Below are 24,041 nucleotides of genomic sequence, written 5' to 3' on the forward strand. Positions count from 1 at the left end.
CAGCTCCTACCAATTGCAATAGTCCCAAACTTTGCTCCCGACCTAAGAAACCTAAGCACCGGACATCTGAAATGAAATAAACTGTCCCGCAATCGACCTTCACCTTAAGCATTCCCATTGGACAAAGGTGTTCGCTACGGCCAATCTTACTGGCTACACGCATTCTACATCCATCCATCTCCTTTTCATCATAACTCATATTTCCCTCGCTCCCCTTTAATAACCGAACTTTCATCCACTTGCCCCGTTCTCTCCCATTGGCCTCAGCTTCTTTCTGTGCCCGCCTCCGGAGAAAGACAACGTTTCTCATTCCATCCATCGAAAAGCTCGAAGCCCCCTTTTTATTGAACTCCCTTCAATTCCCGCCCGCCCTAGTGAGTCCATTGGCCACCACTTTTAAAACCCGCCTTCTTTGCATCGATGGGACATTCTATTGGCTTACGCTCCAACTTCGGCCATACTCTCGTTGGCCCGGTCGGCCTCGAGGTGAGCAACGATTGGCGAAGACGAGATGTCACAGGAAGGGTGGTCTCAAGCTCGCTCACCGATATGGACCGTCAACGCGGCTGAGACCGGTGGAGAGGCGAGCAGGTGCGAAGGTTCGATTGGGGGGGGGGGGGGGTCTAGAATGCCCAGACTGAAGGGAATGTGGGTGGGTGAAGCGTGGCTCGCGAGTTGCCTCCCCCTTGGAGAGCGCGTGCCTCTCTTCCCTCCCGCGGTGCCTGCCCATCGCGATCCCTCCCACGAGGACGCCCGCCTGGAGAGAAGCTGCCGCAGCGGCATCGATCCGGCTCCGCCCGGGCAGGGCAGGGGGCGGGGCGACACGTCGCGATTGATCAGGGTTCCTTCCTATCGGCTGAGGGGGAGGGGGGAATCGGGCTGGGGGGTGAAGAAGGTGGCCTCTATTTGGGGCGAAATCCGCTGCTGTGGTGGCTCGTGTGGAGCGGGGGATCATCCTTGATTGGGGGGAGAGACGCTGGTGCTGCAGGTGGCTGTCTCTCCGGCTTGCAGGGGAGAAAGGGAAAGAGGGAGCAGAGGGAGGGAGGGCGACATCGGGGTCAGATCGGTGGGAGGGGCTGGTGCTGGGAACCCAGGACTGGCTTGTGGGGAGGGGGAGAGGAGATGGGATCCAGGGAGATTCCTAGCTGTAGTTGGGGCGCGGGGGGGGGGCGTTGCTGGCAGAAGAATTGGCCTGGATTGGAGTGGGGGGGAGAGTGCGGTAGCAGCTTTTTCTGGGGTGTTCCTGTCAGATAACAGGGAGGGACTGTTCTGTTGAAGGAGTCGATGTGGGGTTGAAAGGAGCAATGGGGGAGGTAGGAGTCCATTCATAAATAGTGGGGGGGGGGAATAGACGCTGTTTGAGGATGGCAATGATCCTCATCCACGATCAGTTTGATATCGAGTCACCATTAGTCAATTTTCAGCTAATCAATATCACTGTTGCCATGCGATTAGAAGGAGGGGCTGGCCTTGGGGTTGTCTGTGTGGATGGGATGGGATGAAAGAAATCCTCCTTAAAGATGGATTGTTGAAAGATCTAATTTGGAGAAAGAGATGAAAGGTCAGCATCAGTTTGGGAAGAGGCTGGAATTGTTTGCACCCCTCCTTGATAAATTCTGGGGGCAGAGTGTAAAGTTCTTTTGTTGTGAGGAGGGTCTCCTTGCTGGGGGGATGGGACAAGCAGCCCCCTCTAAATTGTCAGACTTGGCGCTTAGCATTACAGGGGAGATGGAACATCAGTCTTGTCTAGAGAAGTGCATACTGAGGTCCATTTTATGACGAGGGACACGTAGGGCCTGTTATCCGCTCTGGTAATGACGGAGGCTCAATTCTTCCCCCTTGCTTTGCAGGCTCCACAATCCCACCACACCATGCAAGTAGCCGAGGATGCCTGCACACATCTGGAGGATGAGTTGCTCTGTGAGTAAAAGTAAAACTTGATTTCTACCTCATGCCAGATTACTGTGATCCTATTGTTATAATGGTGGGGGAAGGGGTAGTTTGCTGCTCCAGCAAAGTTACTAAGCCTACAAATGCCCATATTGATCATTTTGTGGCTTAAATCGAAGAAGAAGAAGAAACCCTAAGTTTTGTAAAGCTGCCCTGGTTGGTTGCCTGGAGGTGAGTTGAACTTGCCACAGGTGACAAGGTGAGTAGCTGTTTCCTAGCCTGCTTTTGCACCATCTCCAATCTTATATGGAAGAAATATGTAAGCCAAGTACTCAAGGACACAACATTTGCAGACAGCTACACTACAGAAGAAGTAACCATTATGACCCTAAGTGACACAGGGAAAGGGAATTTGTGGCACTCCTTGAGAAGGCCAGAAAGGCCTGTGTGCCTGATTGTGGCAAAGGGATAGATGAACCGGTGATGCTGCCTTATACTGGATCAAACTACTGGTCCATCTCGCTCACAACTGTCTGTGCTGACTGGCTGCAGCTTTCCAGAGTTTTAGGCGGGGAGTTTCCCCAGCCCTATTTGGAGATGCCAGAGATTGAAACTGGGACCTTCAGCTTGTATTGCCTGCCTGTGCTCTACCACTGAACTAGAGCCCCTCCTGAAGTCAGGCATTGCGTGGGCCGGCCTTGGTAGCCAGCCCGAGTTTGTGGTCACTGTCAGCCACTGTCAGCCACCATTCCCAGATGTTGTTGATTACAACTCCCAGCATCCCCAGCTGCTGTGGCCTTGGGCTGGGGATTATGGAAGTTGTAGTCAACAACATCTGGGAATCCCTGTTAGAGGGAACACTGCTGCCAAGCCTGCCTTTCCCGGAGCAGGAGAAGAAGGGTCTTGAATGTGAAGTCATGCTGAGTTTTGGAGATCCTCCCAACACCTCTGCGCCCAGCACATCTCTGAGGGCTAGCCTCCACCCTCCTCCCCAGCTCTGCGCTTCATGGGACAGGTATGGGCTCATTGTGCTGAGGCTCAGAAAGCAGTCAGACATCTCACTTCTGCTTTTCAAAGTTTGACCATTCATTCATTCATTCAGAACACTGGTATGCTACTTTTCAACCACAAAAAAGTTCTCAGAGTGGTTTACACAGCAAAAGACATCAATACATCATCTAAATGATAGCTCAGGGAGATCCCCCACCTTTCTCCTGAGCCTTAGAAACCCATGCAGTTTTTCACACCTGGCTTTTTGTTCGCATCTCCTCCGGGATGGAGGGAGTGAGCTCACATATTGGCCAAATTAACCCCCAAGTCTCTGCGAACTATCGGGGAGCACTTCACACACATTTTGGGTTTTTCATTGCAAGTTAAGAGTGTAGCCTGATTTATATCCTGGTTAAAAACGTCCACTTTTTGTGTCGGTTTTTTGGAGGCAACTTCAAACTCTCACAATAAAGCCTCACAGGAAACCTGTGGGAAATCCTGCTTTCTGAGAAAGCTCCTGGGGATCTCCTAGATCTTGAGCTGACATTGGAATAGCTCGGAAGGTTGTTTTTAAAGCCTTTCTGAAGTCAGCATGAGATTTAAAAGGTCACCTTCTTTTCCCCTGAGGTCGCACTGAATGAGCATGTTTGTGGACCTACCCCTTGACTTGGGCCTAGCTCCGTGCTTTTTATTTATTTTATTTATTTATTTGATTTCTATACCGCCCTTCCAAAAATGGCTCAGGGTGGTTTGCACAGAGAAACAAAAAATCAGATGGCTCCCTGTCCCCAATGGACTCACAATCTAAAAAAGAAACATAAGGCAGATACCAACAACAGCCACTGGAGGGATGCTGTGCTGGGGGTGGAGAAGGCCACTTGCTCTCCCCTCTTTTCTCTCTGGGACTGTACTGTTGCCTACTTAGCTGAGTAGTTCAAAGGGAAAAGTGTCCCAAAGTTTGTGGGTGGTGGAGCGGGGAGACGCTGCACTATATATAGGCTGCAGTGATCAAGGATCCACAAATGTAGCCTTAACTGAGTAGTCAACCATTATCACCACCTAGAGATGTACATATCAGGTGGTACAGAAATATGATAAATAAATAAAATCTGTGGTAGCACCAGTCTATCCTCAGATCCTTTTCTGGCAAACAGACTAGGGATGTGCACGAACCATGGTTCGAGCACTTCTGGGGCAGGGGGACTGGGAGGTTGAAGAAAAAGGAGAGCAGCTCCTTCCCTGGTCTCTGCCGCCTCATGCAGCTTCCTGCTGGGGCAGAGCACATTCCTAGAAGCCGCTTGCAAGCGTCAGCACGCACATGGTGTCCACTCATGCACAGGCACCATTTGCATGGTCAGCACACAGTGTTCCCACTAATTTCTACTATCAGTGAGTGGACAGAGTTCTGTTGTGGGTGGCAGTATCAAGTCAGTGTGCACACATCACACTAATACACAGAGATGCATACACTGAAAGAATGCGCTGCGCATAGTCACCGCACACACAAAATTTGCGGGGGGGGGGCCCCCAACATTCTGTGCCGGGGGTGGTGGGAGCCACTACAGCCTGCTGTCCTTCTACCCCTCTGCTATTTCATTCAAATACAGATGTATACCTTCTGATTGTTCTATAATGCAGTAACTCTCACTTCCATGTCCCTCCCCCTCTTTTTAAGTTGTAGCTCAGTTGTATTGTTGGGTCTCCCATCAATCCTGGGAGTAAGCTCGTGCAATTTATTGCAGCCTGAAGATGCCCAAGATTATTATTTATTTATTTATTTATTCGATTTCTATACCACCCTTCCAAAAATGGCTCAGGGCGGTTTACACAGAGAAATAAAGATGGATCCCTGTCCCCAAAGGGCTCACAATCTAAAAAGAAGATGCTGTCTTTCCTTACTCGGTGCTTTAACATTTAGAGGTTCCAGGGAGGAAGCTGTATCCTGAAGAATGCCCATGCCAGCTACTGACAGGAGCAAGATTTCACTGAAGCATCCCCCCAATGGAAGCATAGGGACAAAATGCAGTCAATAATTTGCTTGGAAAGCAGAGATGGATATGTGGAGAGTTGAAGCAATGTGGATGCCATGATGTCAGTACCAGGACAAGGGCTTGTTGGGGGGCGGTGGTGGGGGAGAAAAGAAAACACACACAGAAAATTGCTGTGATGCCCGATTGTATTCCCCAAGAGGCTATCTCTTTGCTATGGAGGCAACTCTTCCTGCCATCGCTGCCTCCTGTCCTACTCCCTCCATCCCCCTCCTGCCGCTGCCTCCCGTTGTCCTCTGGCCTCTCTCTCCCCACCCGCCAGCTGGAAAAAGAGAAGGCCTGGCCGGGGAGGGAGGAGGCGGTGTGTGGCGGTGACCCAGCCGGAGAGAGGGGGAAATGGGGCAGTGCTTCCCAGCTGGGGAGAGGGGTTGGGCGACAGCGAAACTGCTGCGCAGGAGCCTGGGGAAAGGTGTGTACATGCGAACTTTAGAGGGAACAGTGTCAGCATGGTATTTCTGACTGCGCAAATGGTGCCCGCGCATGCATGGATGCCATGTGCATGCTGACGCTGCACAGGGCTTCTAGGGATGGGCACCACCTCAGCAGGGTGGCAGAAAACAGTTAAGGACCTGCCTTCCTTTTTCTTAAAGTTCCCGGTCCCCCTGCCCCAAAAGTGCTAAAAACCACAATTTGTGCCCGTCCCTAACACAGACAGAGGTCTTAAGAGAGACGCAAGTGTTTGGTCATTTGTATTAGGAGAGGGAGGTGGTAAGAAACAGTGGGAGCCCTCTCCTGCTCAGAAAGGATTCCTGCTGATTCTTACCTTCTCGTAAATGGCAGTGGAAATGAGACCTCTGATGAAGAGATCTGTGTGGTTCCATCAATTTGTAGTTGCCTGGTAATGCGCATTTTTGTGGCACTGTCTCCATCTTGGATTTGTTATTATTTTATTTAACATATTTATATTATTATTTTATTTAACATATTTTTATACCGCCCAAAACTTACATCTCTGGGCGGTTTACAACAAAAACAGAAAAGTTAAAACATTTCGTTAGTGAAATATGCTATCACAGCCACTCTGTCCTTTGTTGTCTTTCCAGTAAAGGTAGAAGGTAAAGTGTGCCGTCAAGTCAATTTCAACTCCTGGCACCCACAGAGCCCTGTGGTTTTCTTTTGGTAGAATACAGGAGGGGTTTACCATTGCCTCCTCCCGCACGGTATGAGACGATGCCTTTCAGCATCTTCCTATATTGCTGCTGCCCAATATAGGCGTTTCCCATAATCTGGGAAACATACCAGTGGGGATTCGAACCAGCAACCTTCTGCTTGTTAGTCTAGCATTTTCCCGCTGCGCCACTTAAGGTGACCATTATCCCCCACCAAATCACCCCCACATTTATCGTTCCTCAGCCTTTTTTATTTGTTTGGTTGCAGCTGCTGCTGCTTCTTGAATACACAAAAATCCTAGGTTAATACGTTAGTCCTTGGTTTGGGGTGGAGGTGGGGAGAATCCAAGAGCCTTAGGGTCATGCTTGTCTTAGGACTAAATCAAAATATCATTACATAGAGAGCAAGCTTATGAGTTCCCCAGAACGCTAAATGCTAAGCCAAGGAAAGCAAAAGGGAGGAGGGAGACGAAGCCTGGTAAGGTGCCGTCGCCTCAGAGCCTGCGGTTTGTAACAGTCTTCTGATGCAGTTCAGGAGGAATTATGCAGACTTAATTCAATTAGCCTCACTAGGTGCGAGGCAGGGTGCACCAGGGGCTTCTGGGAGAAAGAATAATGATTGGTCCCCTGTGTTTTGGAACTGCAGGGGGGGGAAGCCAGTTACTCCATTCTGTCTCCCACTCTAATCAGAACACACAGATCACCGTGAGGCAGCAAGGAGAAGGAAAGAAAACGTCATCACCTTTATCTTACCCTTTTGAACATTACATGGAACTTGAAACTGTTTCTTGGGAAGATGGGTTGAAAGGAAGGGTGCATGAGGTGTCTCATTGTCCACCCACAAGGGGCCATTTTGTAATTCTCTCTCTCTCTCTCTCTCTCTCTCTCTCTCTCTCTCTCTCTCTCTCTCTCTCCACAGTCTGTGAAGACTGCCGCCTTTATTTCCGGGATTCCTGCCCACAGCACGGACCCCCCACCTTCGTGGCGGACTCGCCAGTTCCAGAAAGGGCTCCATCCCGGGCACTGATATCCCTGCCTGAGGGACTTGTGGTCAAGGAGCGCCCCCAAGGAGGCTTTGGGGTCTGGAGTGCCCTTCCAGCCCTGCCTCGTGGCTGCATCTTTGGGCCCTTCGAGGGGGAAGTGGTCCGGGAGCATGGCAACTGCACCCTTTATTCCTGGGCGGTAAGACACATTCAACCCCGCCAGTCAGACCCCCAGACTTTCCACATATTACTCCAGCATGATCCAGGGGAGATAGAGACATAAGAAGCTGCCATATACCAAGTCAGACCATGGGTCCATCTAGCTCAGTATTGTCTACGCCAGGGCTGCTCAACTTCAGCCCTCCTGCAGATGTTGGCCTACAATTCCCATAATCCCTGGCTATTGGCCACGGTGGCTGGGGATTATGGGAGTTGTAGTTCAAAAACAGCTGGGGAGGGCCTAAGTTGAGCAGGCCTGGTCTACCCAGAGTGGCAGCAGCTTCTTCAAGGTTGAAGGCAGGAGTCTCTCTCAGCCCTATCTTGGAGATGTCAGAGAGGGAACTTGGAACCTTCTGCAAGCAGGTGCTCTTCCCAAAGTGGCCCCATCCCCTAAGGAGAATATCTTACAGTGTTCACCCATGGACTCTCCTATTCATATGGAACCAGGGTGATCCTACTTAGCAAAGGGGACAAGTCATGCTTGCTACCACAAGACCAGCTCTCCTCCCAAAGCTCTCCAGACACAAAGGCCTGGTTTAGGCAATCCAACAAACCATAGGGTGGGTCAGTAGTGGCTGGTGGAGGGGTCGCGAGAGGCAACTTTAAGAGTAAAAGAATTAGTGCTTTGCTCTGCTCTCGCCCCACCAGCGCCCTCACCGGCTGCTACTGGAGTGGGTTCACACAATTGGCACCAAGTCTGCTTCCCAGGGAGTGTTTGTGCTCCTGGTGGGCATTTTGTGTGAACCTGCCAAATTCTGGTTCCCAAACCTCTCACCCAACGTTCGGCACCCTGCTTCAGATGTCAGGTGAATGTCAGGCAGAAAGCTCGGGAACTGGCAGGTTTCCATCAGGAGCGCGCACTCTCTAGAAACCAGACTTCATGCCAGTTGTGTGAATCCAGCCCATAGTTGGATGAACTACAAGTAAGCTGTATGTTTGCTCAGTGGCTCTCTCCCCTTTCCTCCTTCCCTCGTGCACCTGGCTCAATTCAAAGCTTTCTTGTTTATTAAACCACAGTTTCCTGTGACATCTGAATTGAGAAACTGGGGGATCCTGATCCCTACACATCAGAGTTGCAATCAAAACATGGTTTGTAACTTTTGGGGATCTCTTGAACCAGTTTCCAGTTTGGATGTTGCCGGAAACTCATTTTAACAGACCAGGAAGCTTTGGATTAATTCCAGTGCTTGAGAGGCGGAGGAGCAGGGAGCCCACATGTACATGGTTCATTTATTATTTATTTATTATGTGCTCGATTCCTATACCGCCCTTCCAAAAATGGCTCAGGGCAGTTTACACAGAGAAATAATAAATAAATAAGATGGAACTCTGTCCCCAAAGGGCTCACAATTTAAAAAGAAACATAAGGTAGACACCAGCAACAGTCACTGGAAGTACTGTGCTGGGGGTGGATAGGGCCAGTTACTCTCCCCCTGCTAAATAAAGAGAATCCCCACATTAAAAGGTTTCTCTTTGCCAATTTAGCATTTATAGTCCTACAAACCGGTTTGAACTGGGCCAAGAATAGACCATATTTCAAATATGTCCTTGGCTCAGGATTCACTGCTTGGGTCTTGGCTGAAGTTTGTTGCCATGTCGTCAGTTCCTCAAGAGGAATCGTCATAATCTAGCTGTAGAGGTTGATTTCAAGGATAAACACCATAAGGAAATAGAAAAGCTTTTTGCACATTAAGACTGCGATGCAATTTTTCCCCTGTGATGCATAATGCTGCAAAGCTATGGTTCCCCAATGGCCTCTCATCTAGGTCCTGACATGATCCAGACCTGCTTACCTTCTGCAAGCTTACTGCATCATTTGCTTTCAGATCATGCCCTAGGGATATTATTTGTCAACTATAAGGAGCAGCAGGAGAGGTTTGCTTGTTACTTCTGAGTAGCAGGGAAATCTCCATGCCCAAGACTCTCTCCAAATTGTACAGCAAATAAATGAATGCATCCTTGGCTTGCTTTAAGCAAATGCCATGTGCAGTCATGCAAACCGGCATCACTTGCGCAGTTAGCTTGGTTGGCAATGTTAGAGCTTCTTGCAAATCTTGGAATGTTTGTGCAAGGTTTATTCTGGAAAAGAGGGAAGTGGAGCACTGACGGAGATGGACCACAGGGTGAAATGCAGACTGGGTGATCAAGACATGATATACATTGTACCCCCCCCCCCCAATAGAGTATAGACTAGTTCACACAATCAGAAAAGACACATGTACAGGTTCAAAGCTGTGTGTACTCCTGTTTTGTGATTGTGTGTCAGTTTAAAAAAAATAGATGAAGGTGGTGATTATCTGCAAGGTTTGTGCTGGGTAGGAAGGCTTTTCTTCCTGCCTCATTAAACGTTTGGGTATAGCTGCTGGGTAGGATGGAGCCCTCTTTCCCAGCGAGAGCCTTGCAGACAGTCACTTCTCCCTCCTATGTAATTCTTCCTCCTCCTATGTAAACACAACTGAAAACTGGGAGTGTGCACAGCTCCCGAAACTGGGTTGGATGTTTGTCCTACCCAACTTTTGATTGTGTGAACCAGCCTTATGTCTAATACCTGCTAAGTAAAAGGTGTACTGTGGTCCATGCGGTCATCAAATACTGCCAGCTTTTCTAACTTTTAATAACAAGTTTCTATCCCTTGAGGTAACACAAATCAACTTGCAAGCACAATGCCAGTTCAGATATTTGCACCACTAAACCATGGTTTAGTGCTATGAGAGCAAGACTCAGTGAACTATGGGCTCGTGCCCTCCCCCTCTACCTATTTCTCTCTTTTGCACAAGAGAAGGTGATTTAAAGCTTTCACTTTTGACCAAACTGCAGTTTCCTGGTACAAACAAACTTGGTAAACTCTGGTTTGTTATAATTATACTCACTGGATTCAGACAACCCACCAAAAGTCAAGTTCCCAGGGAGTGCGCACTCCCAATGGACATGTTGTCTGAACCCGCCAACCTCTGGTTCCCAAGCTTTCTGCCCAACATTTGTCTGAATTGAGGTTGGTCAAAGAGTTATGTGAACCAGGCCACTCTTTGCCCAACTTCAAATGTAGGTTACAAATGGGTGGAGAATGTCAGGCAAATGTCAAGTGGAAGGCTCAGGAACTGGAGGGCGGCAAGTTCAGATGACATGCCTTCCAGGAGCGTGCACTCCCCAGGAAATGGACTTTTGATGGCTGCCTTCAGTTAGAACAAACTAGGGTATCAGATCTTGGTTTGATCCTGGCTTGTTTTAACCAAGCATAGTCAGAATAAACCTCGGTTTCTTGAGTTTGAACATATTAGGGAACTGGTTTGTTCTTTCAAAAAAAAAGTAGACATTTTAAAAACTGTGTTTGTGTGTGTGTGTGTGTGTGTGTGTGTGTGTGTGTGAGAGAGAGAGAGAGAGAGAGAGAGAGAGAGAGAGAGAGAGAGAGAGAGAGAGAGATGGAGGGAGGGAGTATGTGCACGTGCGCGCAAAGTCTCCCAGTTTGCCTAGTCTGTTCTTGCAGTGCTGAACCATCTTTCATTGTTAACACCTGAACCAGGCCAGTGGTCAATGTGATTAGCTATTTTTTTTACTGTTTAATAATAACCACACGAAGAGTTAATACTTAGGTTATTCACACAATCAAAAATTGTGTTCTACCCGGGTTTGGGAGCTGTGTGTGCTCCCAGTTTTCGGTTGTGTGGAAGGTAGGAGGAAAACTTGGGTAGCTTATCCTCCTACCTTGCTTGCATACAATGAAGCTATTCCCATGAGCAGCAAAAATCGGGCTAGGAGAGCCTAGCCCGATTTTTGCTGCTCGTGTAAACCACCAGGCTCGCAGGTGAGCCCAGTGGCTTACAAGCGGCTAGCCCTCTTGAGTAGCCCGCCCCTTAGCCCAGGTTAGCAAAGCGAGAGCTCCGCTAACTGGAGTTAATAGATCGTGAGTTGCTGCGGTGCAGCTCCATGCTGCAGCAACTCACGAGGAGATATACACACCCCGACCAGGAGGCTGAAAAGCAGCCATGGTTGGCAGACAGTGAAACGGGGTTAGGAGAGCACTTACTCTCCTAGCCTCGTTTTACAGGGTGGCTGCGGAGGTGGGTTTGCCACCAAGCTGTCGCTGGGATCAGGCCCGATCTCGCAGTACACATGCACTTGAAAAACCAGGCTGTGCTTCCTTAGCCCGGTTTGGCACATGCGTGCGAACAGCTTCTATGATTGTGTGAATGACCTCGGTGTGTGCTAGGTTGTACCTGGAAGGAGACCTGGAAACCAGAAAGAAAGCTGTAAATTGTAGTGGGGTTATGTCATTAAAATCCCATTGGGTCCAAGGCCCAGTTTGCACATTATCGGAATCAAGTGCACATTAGAACATGAAAACATGCATTGCCGGACTCCCGGCACATGTCCATACGTGTTGCCGTTTTAGTGTGTACACCATTTTGTACTCTTGAAAAAGGTAACGTGCAAAGAGGACCCTGCTTTGTCACAATTTGGCGGGAACTCTGAGAAAGAACAATTAAACCATTCCAGCCTCAGCATTGTATGGCAAGTGTTCACTGGCTTCTCTCCCCGAGCAAATGGAGTGTAAAATATTCATTACATAAGAGCAGAATAAAAGATGCCAGATAAGACACTCACATCTGTTTGTTTACTCCGCGTCTCTTTGTTCTAATCACAAGGCTTGGGTTTGTGCCCATACTGGAATTTTTTGTGAAAGTCAGGGAGGGAATGGGAACCAGGAGGGCATGCAGAGACTATGAAGCTGGAATTCGACCCTTAAAAACACACACTCTCTCTCTCTCTCTTCTTCCTAAGCACACATTTGTTATGCCTTCCAGACTATTAAACTATTTCTCACAATCATGACAACGAGCATCTTGCTTACAAGTAAAGATTCTTAGAAGCATTCACTGTAACATGACCCTCCGTTTGGCTATATTACTGGCTACTTTTTAATTAAGCTCCAGTTCGTTATCCACTACAAATCTCGAATAAGTTTCTTCTTGACTTCAAGCAGTGGTCATGTACTGTGGCCTGTTGAAATATTATGAAATGGAGAAGGTCCTTGTTTTATTAGACTTGTTTGTTTTAAGCGTCATATCGTCCTGCAGAGGCAGAAGTGATTATTTGATCAGTGCACTGACTAGCCATTTTGGGCCAATAGCTTGTTCTCACAAAGTTCTCTTCCACACTAATGGCCTGATCCTTTGCAGAGTTTGGCATAGCTTAACCCCTTAGAATCAATGGGCTTAGGCACACCTAACTCTGCACAGGATGGTTCTATAAGATGTAAAGAGCAGCCTTCTCTTAAGGTGCTGCCTTTCTCGACCTCACGTGACGCACTGTGGCCAGTGGCCCACAGTCCCAGTTGTCATCCCAAGTGAGACATTGGCCTCTGGTGAGGGTGACATGTCAACCTTCTCTAGCCTTTCGTTCAAGCTTTGGACTCCATGACATAAAAGCCATCCAGGCTAGTGGCAATCACCACATCCTGTGGCAGAGAATTCCACAAGTTAATTCTGCGCTGTGTGAACAAGTACTTCCTTTTTGTCGGTCCTAAATTTCCTGACCTTCAGTTTCATGGGATGACCATGAAAGCGGCACATACTGAAATTCTCACATCATTACATCATTATTAAAGATATATTTGAACCCTTGCCCTCCTTTGCCTCTGGTCACCCTAGTTAGGGCAGTGCTCAGTGGCAGAGCACTTGCTTTGCGTGAAGAAGGTTCCAGGTTCAGTCCTTGGCATCTCCAGGTGGGGCTGGGAAAGACTCCAGTTTGAAACCCTGGAGAGCTGCTGCTGGTCAGTGTAGACCAGGCCTGCTCAACTTTGGCCCTCCTGCAGATGTTGGCCTACAACTCCCATAATCCCTGGCTCTGGGCCACTGTGGCTAGGAATTATGGGTGTTGTAATCCAAAAATAGCTGGGAGGGGGGTGGCGACAAAGTTGAGCAGGCCTAGTGTAGACAATACTGAGCTAGATGGACCAATGGTCTGACTCCGTATTGGGCAGCTTCTTATGTGTCATAGTATTGGAAAGGCAACCTTTGGCACTCCAGCTGCTTTTGAACTACAGGTCCCATCATCCCCAGCCACAATCCATTGTGACTGAGGATGATGGGAGTTGTAGTTCAACAGCAGCTGGAGTGCCAAAGGTTGCCTACTCTTGCTAGGTAGTACTGAGCTGGATGAACGGATTCGATGTAAGGCAGCTTCATAGAGAAGCATTAGCCATGATGGTTTGGAGAATGGTTATTGCTCAGGTTGGAGCATCTCCTTTCCATGCAGAAGGCCACAGGGTTCAATCCTTGGCATCTCCAGGTAGGGCTGGGGACCTGCCTGAAACCTTGGAGAAGCTGCTGCCAGTTAGAGCAGGCAGTACTGAGCTAGATAGACCAACGATCTGATTCCGTCTATGGCAGCTTCATATATTCACATATCGAGGTCATTCACACAATCAAAAACTGTGTTCTACCTGGGTTTGGGAACTGTGTGTGCTCCCAATTTTCGGATGTGTGGAAGTGAGCTAAGAGGAAAACCTGGATAGAAGTGATTCTGTGGAAGCAAGGGAGGAGGAAAAGCTACCCAGGTTTTCCTCCTGCCTTGCTTCCACACAGTCATTTCTACCCTGATTTTCTTCCTACCTTGCTTCCACACCACCGAAAACTGGGAGCGCACTCAGCTCCCATACCTGGGTAGGACACAGTTTCTGAGGAGATTCTCACGATCCACCAAAAGCGGGCTAAGGGAGCCTAGCCTGCTTTTGGAAGATCGTGTGCTGCCACAGGAGCCGGACTAGGACCGGGGGGACCCGAGTTCAAATCCCCATTCAGCCATAATGCTAGCTGGGTGACTCTGGGCCAGTCACTTCCCTCTCAGCCCAACCTACTTCACAGGGTTGTTGTGAAAGAGAAACTCAAGTATGTAGTACACCACTCTGGGCTCCTTGGAGGAAGAGTGGGATATAAATGTAAAAAATAAAATAAATAAATAGGACCCGTGTGGCTGCCAGCAGCAAACCCTCCTAATTCCCCCTCCCCTTAGACGAAGTTAGCAGAGTGCAGCAACACACGAGGAGACACACACACCCTGCCGGGAGGCTGAAACAAGCCTCCTGGCCCTGGGGGTCTCTCCAGGATGCCCTGTGTGCTTGTGCGGGGTGGCCTGGGACTTCTAGGGGCCGCACGGCCCCTGATTCCCACAGTCCCCGCTGGTGCTGTGACAGAGCTGGCAGTGGTGTGGGCGGCTGATCCAGCCACCCAGGGCTGCGGGAATGGTCGTCTGCTGGGAGAGTGGGCTAAGCCCGCTCTCCCCGCAAACCCCAGTCAGGCGAGCGAGTCTCACTGATCGCGAGACTCGCCTCTATGACTGTGTGAATGACCTCATTATGTTACTACAGAAGTGACCCAACATGGAGCTGGTTTGGTGACAAGAAATAATACACCCCACTCTTCCATGCACAGTGGTGAGCTGAAGATCTTTCCACACCAGTTAGCTGGTCCTCCAAACCATGTTTCAAGTGAATTTCAGCATTTTCCTGAGTTCCTCTTCACTCACAACACTGCCTATTCTATCCAAACAGACTGGATGGGAAGGACAGCTATGCTGCTGTCTGCACTTTTTATTTCTGTTTTAAATAAATGCATTTTATTTTTATCCCACCCTTCTTCCAAGGAGCTCAGGACAGTGCGTATGTGGTCCCTCTATCCACACAACACCCCTAGTAGGTAGATTAGGCTGAGAAATAGTGACTGGTCCAAGTTCACTCCCTCAGTAAGCTTTGTGGCGGAATGGGGATTTAACCTCGGGTCCCACCACCACCACAAACCTACCTGAGAGTCTAACCACTACACCATGCTGACTCTGTAGCAAATTAGCCTGAAGAGGAGAAATAGAGCAGACCAGCTCCAAAGAATGCTTTGAAAAGCAGATGGCATGAAAATGCATCTGAGCAAAAGGTTTACAAAATGGCAGCTTTTGGTGAGCAACAGTGGCAATCCAGGGTGCCTTTTTTGCTTGTTCGGTTGTATGCAAGACCTTTTAAAGTCGGATAGGCTAAGAGTCCTGTGTGTTCCACCAGTGCAACTTGGGTCAGTTTCTGGTAGGTCTTCTAGCACCTGCTGGTTGCTGGAATAATTACACAGAATGCTGTACTGGGTGGGCTTTGGTCTGCCCTTCTACACAACTGGGAGGTATTTCTGATCTTAAGCAAGTGCTTGCTCATGACTACTTAGCACCAGTAGTTCCATCTAACAGGAATTCCCAGATGTTGACTACAACTCCCAGAATCCTCAAGCAAAAACCATTACAGCTGGGGATTCTGGGAGTTTTAGTCATCAACATCTGGGAATCCCTGTTAGAGGGAACACTGCTTAGCACACACTAGTTATTCCGTAAGTGGGAAGAGATCCTGAGTCTGCCCCCTTGCTTTGCAAATTTAAAAGATATCAATAGACCACAGGGTTTCCAGTAAACAAATAAGCAAATCACTCCAAGGCTGAAGACAGCAGGCCTCTGCTTTCAGGTATTTGAAGTTTTTCCAAACTACTGTAGGTGGCGCTCCTTTCTCAGTTGAGCCATGTTCTCTGCCAAGCCTCTGCCCTCTTGAATTCCACCTTAGGGTACAGAAAGGAAGTTATTGGACTAGGGGAATGCCATAGAGATGCACCCTCTTCCTGGACCCTGGTTGTGGTATAGCCTAAGGGGAGGGGCCATAGCTCAGTGGTAGAATCCTTGCTTTAAATGTAGACCATCCCAGATTCAGTCCTTCGCATCCCCAGGTAGGGCTGGGAAATACCCTGGTCTGAAACCCTTTAGAGCTCCTCATAGTTGGTATAGACAGTTCTGCGCTAGCTGGCCAATGGTCTGACCCAGCAGAAGGCAGTTTTATTATATAAATGTTCATATTTCAGGAACACGTGAAAGCACTACCAGCCTGATCCCGTCCAATAGGAATGCTGTAATGTGAGGATGCAGCCTTCAGATTCCCTCCCTAATTCTTCCTTCTCCAACCCAGGTGCGGGACAATGGCTCCTATTTCTTTGTCGATGCATCTGATGATTCCAAATCCAACTGGATGAGGTGAGCGTCTTTTAGGGAGAGGGCCAAGAGAAGGAGGGAAGGGAATGTATGCAAATCTCTGCTTAGTATGCTCTTGCAGCCTTTAAGGACCTGCTGGATCAGGCCCAAGGCCTATCTAGTCCAGCGTCCTGTTTCACACAGTGGCCCACCAGATGCCTCTGAGAAACCCACAGGCAGGAGTTGAGGGCATGCCCTCTCTCCTGCTGTTGCTCCCCTGCAACTGGTATTTAGAGGCATCTTGCCTCCGAGGCTGGAGGTGGCCTATATCTATCAGACTAGTACCCATTGATAGAGCTGTCCTCTGTGAATTTGTCTAAGCCGCTTTTAAAGCCATCCAAGTTAGTGGCCATCACCAGATCCCGTGGCAGAGAACTCCATAGATTAATTACATGCTGTGTGAAAAAGTACTTCATTTTGTTGGTCCTAAATTTCCTGGCCTTTAATTTAATGGGATGACCCTGGTTCTAGTGTTGTGAGAGGTAGAAAAATTTCTCTCTGTCCGCTCTCTCTACTCCATGCATATTTTTGTATACCTCTATCATGTCTCCCCATGATTGCCTCTTTTCCAAACTAAAAAGCCCCAGATGCTGTAGCCTTGCCTCATAAGGAAGGTGCTCCAGGCCCCTGAACATCTTGGTTGCCCTCTTCTGCACCTTTTCCAGTTCTACAATGTCTTTCTTAAGGTACGGTGACCAGAACTGTACGAAGTACTGCAAATGTGGCCGCACCATAGATTTGTATAAGGTATTATAATATAGTATTAGCACTTTACGTTTAGATCATTTCCCAGCTATAAGTGAGAGTCAGACTTTTAAGTTCTCCCAGTATGCTGGAGCAACCCCTGGGTAGATTCTTGTTTTGTCATAGGGGAGTGTTTCAGGCCTGTTTGCAGTCCCTTTGAGGTATATGTAGTGGGTACTCCTCGGTACATCAACCAAAGAGTAAAACATGACGCATGCCCAAAGCCACAGAGAGTGACTCATCCCCCTTTCTCCGTGCAGATATGTGGCATGCGCCTCCACTGAAGAAGAGCAGAACCTGACGGTTTTCCAATACCGGGGGTACATCTATTACCGGGTCTGCCAAAACATACCTGCCGATACTGAGCTGCTAGTGTGGATTGGAGAAGAATATGCCCGCACCTTGGGGTTGCGCTTGGGTAGGCAAACAAGCAGGAAGGGAGCATTTTTCCTACATCCCAGCAAGCTCTCTTTTTCTTCTTGTCATCTTTCCATCTCCCAGAAATCCTTCAGACTTCTTTCCTAGCATGCCCAGGGACAGGGGATGTCCAGTGGCTACATGATTGAGGCAATTATCTTGTTAGATAATATACCCCCTGACCAATAGCGGCCAGTGCAGGCTCAACTGGTGTGGCAGCAAGAGGTACCTTAAGTGGCGCAGCAGGGAAATGCTTGACTAACAAGCAGAAGGTTGCTGGTTCAAATCCCCAGGCTGGTACTGTATCGGGCAACAGAAATATGGGAAGCTGCTGAAAGGCATCATCTCATACTGCGTGGGAGGAGACAATGGTCAACCCCTCCTGTATTCTACCAAGAAAACCACAGGGCTCTGTGGGCACCAGGAGTCGAAATCGACATGACGGCATGCTTTACCCTTTACCTTACCTCCGCTACCTCTGCACCTGAAAGTGGCTCGGAGCAGTGGCTTGGTGCCCAGCACCTCCTGCAGTGGGGGATCGGCTCCAACACTCACCTAGCCTCCGCACATAAGTGGTGGCCATTTTCTGGCTATGCAAATAGCCTCTTCCAGCTGAGTGGTAGAGCCAGTCCCCTGCTGCAGGAGGTACTGGGCGCCACACCTCTGCTCCAAGCAGCTTTCAGGTGCAGTGGTAGCAGAGGTAAGCATTTATTGAAGGTGCCTCAAACACACCCCAGTGGCAGCTGCACCGGCCGCTACTGCCCCTGACCCTTCAGTTGGGGGTGAGGGTGTGCCTCTGCCAACTTTCTTCTAGGGATGTGTGCGAATCGGCAGATGGGCGGTTCGGCAGCAGGGGGACGGTTACCTTTAAGCAGGAGGGAGGGTGGTCTTACACACACACACACACACACACACACACACACCACGTTTCCCCCACTGGCACTGTGCTGAAAATCACTGGCACGTGGTGGTAGCGTACTCTCTTGCCGCCCCAGTCAATGTCAGACCAGAAGTGGCCAGTGCACCGGCCACTTCCGGTCTGATGCTGACTGGGGCGGCAAGAGGGTATGCTGCCACCCCACGCCAGCAATTTTCGGCACAGCACCAGCGGGAGGGGGAGCGCTCTTCCTCCTGTTTAAAGGTAAACTCCCCCCTGCCAAACCGTTCCGGAGGTCCGGAAAAGGGCCTCTGAACCAGTTTGTGCACATCCCTACTTCCTTCATAGCACCTTTGTCTCTCCTCAGAGCTGACAGCAGCTGTAAGACAGGACCTCACTGAGGACTCCCTTTCTCCCAGGCTTAGGAGGAGGACGAGCACGCAGGATTGGCCCTTCCATGAGGCAGGGTGAGGCAGCCGCCTCAGGTGCAGGCGCAAGGAGGGGGCAGCAAGTGCTGGGCTTCCTCCACCACACACACACACACCCATTGGCCTCCTTGCTGCCACCCTTCCTCAGCCCAGTGGGGCATGCTGTTCATTTCCCCCTCCCCATCCTGCTGGGGCACACCAGCAAGGCCTCTGCCCCCACTGCCTCGCTTGGTGGCATCGTCAGAGCGTTTGCAAGCTGCCAGTGCCTCGGCAGCATGGCCTGAGAATGCTGAGCACCCACTCGCAGGTGGCAGGGTGTATGTGTCAGCCTCAGGCAGCACAATGCCTTGGGCCAGGGTTTCTTAACCTTGCCCCCCACCAGATGTTGTTGGACTACAACTCCCATCATCTCCAGACATGGCCTTTGTGGCTGAGGATGATGGGAGTTGTAGTCCAACAACATCTGGGGGCCCAAGGTTAAGAAACCTCTGCCTTGGGCCACCCCTGCAAGCCAGGTGGGCTTTGAAGGAAGCAGAAGAAAGGCCCCACCCTTCCTCCATAGTTGAGGAAGGGGACGGTTATGGCAGCCATATGTTCTGGCTGATGGCTGCAACCAGCGTTTGTGGTTGCCCCCCATTTATGGAATAGCCTCCCCAGTGAGGTTCACCTGGCTTCATCACTTTGTTCTTTTAGACGCCAGTGTAATGACCTTTTTGTTCACTTTTAAATTTTGATCTGATTTTAACTGGCTTTTTTTTTTAAGTCTTTTAAATTGTTTTGTATTTTATTTTGTATTTTCTCCCCTCCCCCCCCCCTTTTTGGTTCTGTTATGATTTAATGTGTTGTATGTTTTTATCTCGTGTTATAAGCCCCCCAGAGAACAATTTGTTATGGGGCAGCTAATAAAGTTTATTTATTTTTACAGTTATTTTGAGTCTGAAAGACCACTACATCTGAGAGTGGGGCAGGAAAGGCGCCCTTGCCACAACTGGTTCTTCTCCTCAAGGATGGAGGGAGAAGAAAGGGAGGCCCTGGGCATCATGGCTGGTCCCTTGCACCCCGAAAGGCGTGGGGAGGGGCATTCATTCCTTGTTGCCCTCTTTCTCCTCTCCCCTAGGTGAGCACTTTAAGTATGAATTTGGCGAGAAGGAGCTGCTGATGAAACTCTTCCAAGAGCTGCACCTCAAGACCCCATCGTCGCCTCCAGCTCCCCACGCCCCTTCCTCGCGAACCCAGTATCTGTGCGGAGATGCCACTGCCTCTTCCCTGCTCCCTCTTCACAAGCCAGGCCTCCCGCCGGGAGGAAACGCCTTCCCTCTTCTGGAAGGGACACAGAACCTGGTCGGGTTGGGAAGGGCTCAAAGCCGCTACTGGACTTTCTTTGGGTTCCAGGGGGATGCCTACGGCCGCATTCTGGACAAGAGCAAGATCATCTGCAAGCTGTGCGGGGTCCGGCTGAGCTACAGCGGCAACACCACCAACTTGCGGCAACACCTCATCTACAAGCACCGTTGCGAGTACAACCAGCTGGTCGGGACACAGACCACCGCCCTCGACAAAGGGGTCGCAGGGGCAGGAGAGTTTGGAAACCCCCGGCCTCCTGCCCCTGGCAGAACCACGCGGGCAGTGGCCGATTTCATTGTGCTGGACTTGATGCCCGTGGAGGTGGTGGAAGGGGAAGGGTTTGGGCAGATGCTGGGGGTCCTGGACCCCAACTACAAGCCCCCAGATGCCACCTCCCTGGCGCACACCGTGCTCAAGGACATGTACGGCCAGGTCAGGGGGAAAATCTGGGAGCTGGTGCGGGTCTTGGCCCAGTGCTCCCTCAGCTTGGACGTGTGGCGCCACAGCAACACGCTCACCTACCTCACGCTCACCGTGCATTATGTAGACGACTGCTTCGAAGCCCGGGCCCGGGTCCTCTCCAGCCGCCCGGTCCCCGAGGAGCCGAGTGCCGAGAGCCTGGTGGAGGCTCTTGCTGAAGCGGTCAAGGAGTGGGGGGTGCGCGAGAGCACCTCGTACACCGTCGGAGGCCTCCACCCTGCCACCCAGCAGGCAGCTGCCGCGCTCGGCTGGACGGCCCTGCCTTGCATAGGGCAGGCCTTGAGAGCAGCCATGGAGGCTGTGCTGAGCCAGTCGGCCGCCCAGAGTGCATTGGAGCGGCTCCGGCGCTTGGCCTCCTGGGCCTTGGCTGGGGCCGGCCGCCACGAGAAACTATGGACTCAGGAGCCCCTCCTGCAAGCACACCTCAGCCGCTTCCTGAGAGATGGGGGGAAGTGGCACAGCATCTACGTGGTCCTGCAGGGCCTGCTGGAGCACAGTGAGCCTCTGGCAGGCCTCGGCCCAGACGGGGAGGTCACCCTGCGCCCTCAGGACTGGGCCGCCCTGCAGGATACCGTCAAAGTCCTCAAGCCCATGGCGATTGCTACCTCAACGTTTACCAAAGATCCCTTTTCCAGCCTGTCCCTCGTCAAGCCTGTGCTGACCAGCCTCTTGTACAAGCACTTGGTGGCTAGCGAGTGGGACTCGGCCCTCGCCCTCGATGCCAAAGCAGCCGCCCAGAAGGAGCTGAGCCAGCACTTTTCCAACCCGGACGTCAACCAGGCCCTCAACCTGGCCTGCGCCCTGGACCCCCGCTTCCGCGGCCTCGACTTCCTGAGCCACTCCGACCGGGTGGAGACCCTCCACTTGCTCAAGACGGAAGCGTCGCGCCTCGCCGAAATGCCCGCCGTGTTGACCTCCAGCCTGCCTGACGTGGCCTCACCGCCGCCGCCCGCCAAGCTGCCGAAGCAGGACGCGGGCATTGAGTTCCTGCTGGGAGACCTGTGCAGCATGCGCAGCGCCTCCGGCATCAGCTCCGCGCATCAGCAGGCCGAGCAGGAGACCGCCAGCTTCCAGACCAGCAAGGCGTCTGCCCTTGGCCAGGAGCCTCTGCAGTGGTGGAAGACCCACCACACCCAGTACCCGCTGCTGGCTCGGGCTGCCCGCAAGCTGCTTGGTGTGCCCGCCACCTCGGTGCCTGCTGGCTGGCTCTTCAGCAGTGCTGGCGACGCCATCCAGACTAAGCGCCAAGCCCTGACCCCCGAGCATGTCGACATGTTGGTGTTCCTCCATGGCAACCGAGCCATGCTCTATTAGGACCCAGAGGGGAGAGAGGGGAGGTCAGCAAGGCCTTCGCTTCCTTCCTTCAGCAGAATCTGAGGTCCCTTCCCAAACAAGGGTTTGAAAAAGGTGGGGAAAGTGCTTCCAAATCTCCTCTCCCGACCTCCCTTTTGCCAGAGGCGCAAATCACACTGACCCTCCCTGAGGGAGAGGCATGGTCTGTGCTGTGTGTATAGGAGAGAGGAGTGGGAAGAAAGAAGCAGGACAAACCATTCTGTGTGTATGGGGGTGTGCAACTGTTCATGAGAGGAAAATAATCAGGAGTAAAAGATACCGCTATAGTAGTCATATTGGGAGAATAGGAATAGTCCATTTTGTGGAGGGGGGGAATTCTGAGGACAGAAATAGCTCATGAGGAACACATGAAAGAGGAGGGAGGGCTAAAGTACAGGAATATTCCAAGTGTGCAAGTTGGGGGGGGGGAGCAGATATGAGGAAGTATTAATATAAAATGATGTATGTCACTTTTTGGTGCCCAAGGTATATTGCAGTCCTTTTCTTATTATTTGGTTCAGATTAGAGACACACGGCACAGGATAGGAATGGCCCATTACAGGGAAGGAGGGATGGAGGGAGCATTTGAGGACAGGAATGGCCCATTGTAAAGCAGGGAAGAACACAGCAGAGGTGGAGCTGGAATATTCCATGTGTGCAGAGAACATGTGGAGCTCTAACTACAGAAGAATCCAGGGAGGAAAACCAGGGCTTGTGGGTGGTAGGATGGAGACAACTAGAATCAAAAGGTGGGAAGCCACTTCAAGACAGGAGTAGCTCGTGTACAAGAGAAAAAGGAGACCATGACGTAGAATATTCCAAATGATTTGGATTGCAATTACCCAGTATATTGGGTGGGGTGTATGAAAGTGGAGGCTTGGGAGGGTTTGGAGGGTGATGCATATTCTTCAAAGTTAAGTGTTCTGGTCTCCCACCATCCTGGAAAATTAAACTTCAGGGGCAAATGTTTTCTGTGGATGGGAGTGTTAGTGGTTTAGCATTTTAAGGAACATTTAGGCAGAGGTTTAAGCAGTTGATATGCAGACCATGTAGGGTTGCCAACATTTCATTACCAGGACACAAGTTTGTGGGGGCTGGGTGGGATGGGAGGTGTATGCAGTGGTAATCAAGAGCCTGAGTATCACTGACATATATGTAAGTGAGTTATATGCTATTGAATAAATGAGGGTGAAATGCTGTCCCTATAGGGACCAACACTTCATCCCTGAAATGAGGGACATCCTGCGTCATGAGGGACAGTTGGCAACCCTAAGACCATGGACACACAGATCATACCTTTCATTTCTTTTTCCTGCAGGGAAGGGCATATTAGAGAACATACTGCTTGAGAAACCTACTCCCCTGATATCAATCCCATGTACTATGAGTTCTGTGACAGTATCTGCCTTCTTTTCTTTCCCTCCCCTGCCTAAACAAAAAAAAAAACCAAACAAACCTCTCTTCGTTCTCAAAAAGAAAATATTAGGAAACATTGTTTTAAAAAAAACAAAACACCTGTCCTCTTTGGAATCTCTGATATCCACTGCCTGTCTTTCTGCTGGGGCAGTAAATTGTCACACATGCGCACACACCAAAAAGAAAAAAAAGCCAAAGAACGTATTATCCATTCTCCCCCGCCCCTTCACTATTCTTTCCCCAGAGCCCCCTGTTCCTTCATATACACACCTCTTCTCCTTCCACCCCCACGTTTGCATGTCATTGAAATGTCCAAACTTGTAATGAAAAAAATGAAAATGTGAATACACAGGTTTCTATGATGATCATTCCATCACATCTTTCAGAGGGGAGGGGGCTGTGGGGGCAAGTTAGAAGCCATATCCCCCTCCCCTGCAACCTGGGAACAAGTTTTTAAAAAAAATTCAAAATGAATGCTTCAATGAGAAAAATAAAAGGTGCTTTATTTTGAAACAAGTTCTGATTTTACTAAGTGGGGTGAATGATGAGGGGGGGGTCGAGCTGGAGGGATTTACTACAAGGTAATAGAAAGTGAATGCCCTTGGAAGGGGAGAGTGCAGTAGAACTGGGTGGGGCCCAGAAGATAAGCATTCTGGGGTGCTGCTGAATGTCCTTTAATGTGCTCATATCTTTTTATGATCTCATAGCCTGCATATTTT

At 50.2% G+C, this 24,041-nt stretch overlaps 1 protein-coding gene across 7 annotated transcripts; it reads left to right on the plus strand.

The window, feature by feature from the left end:
* Positions 1-491: 491 nt before the first annotated feature.
* LOC128330310 (E3 SUMO-protein ligase ZBED1-like) lies at positions 492-23,855 on the plus strand. Of its 7 annotated transcripts, none has more exons than XM_053262968.1 (6): positions 492-591; positions 1,851-1,920; positions 6,957-7,219; positions 16,223-16,287; positions 17,289-17,446; positions 19,868-23,854. In XM_053262968.1, exons 2-6 carry the CDS (start codon positions 1,872-1,874, stop codon positions 21,886-21,888), a joined length of 2,556 nt encoding a protein of 851 aa, XP_053118943.1. In that variant the 5' UTR covers positions 492-591; positions 1,851-1,871; the 3' UTR covers positions 21,889-23,854. The 7 variants fall into 7 exon arrangements, with proteins under 7 accessions (XP_053118943.1, XP_053118941.1, XP_053118942.1 ...); XM_053262966.1 differs by having other exon boundaries at positions 506-599; positions 19,868-23,855; XM_053262967.1 differs by lacking the exon at positions 492-591 and adding an exon at positions 628-988.
* Positions 23,856-24,041: the final 186 nt, after the last annotated feature.

This window comes from Hemicordylus capensis, chromosome 6 (genome assembly GCF_027244095.1).
Source record: "Hemicordylus capensis ecotype Gifberg chromosome 6, rHemCap1.1.pri, whole genome shotgun sequence".
Classification (NCBI taxonomy): domain Eukaryota; kingdom Metazoa; phylum Chordata; class Lepidosauria; order Squamata; family Cordylidae; genus Hemicordylus; species Hemicordylus capensis.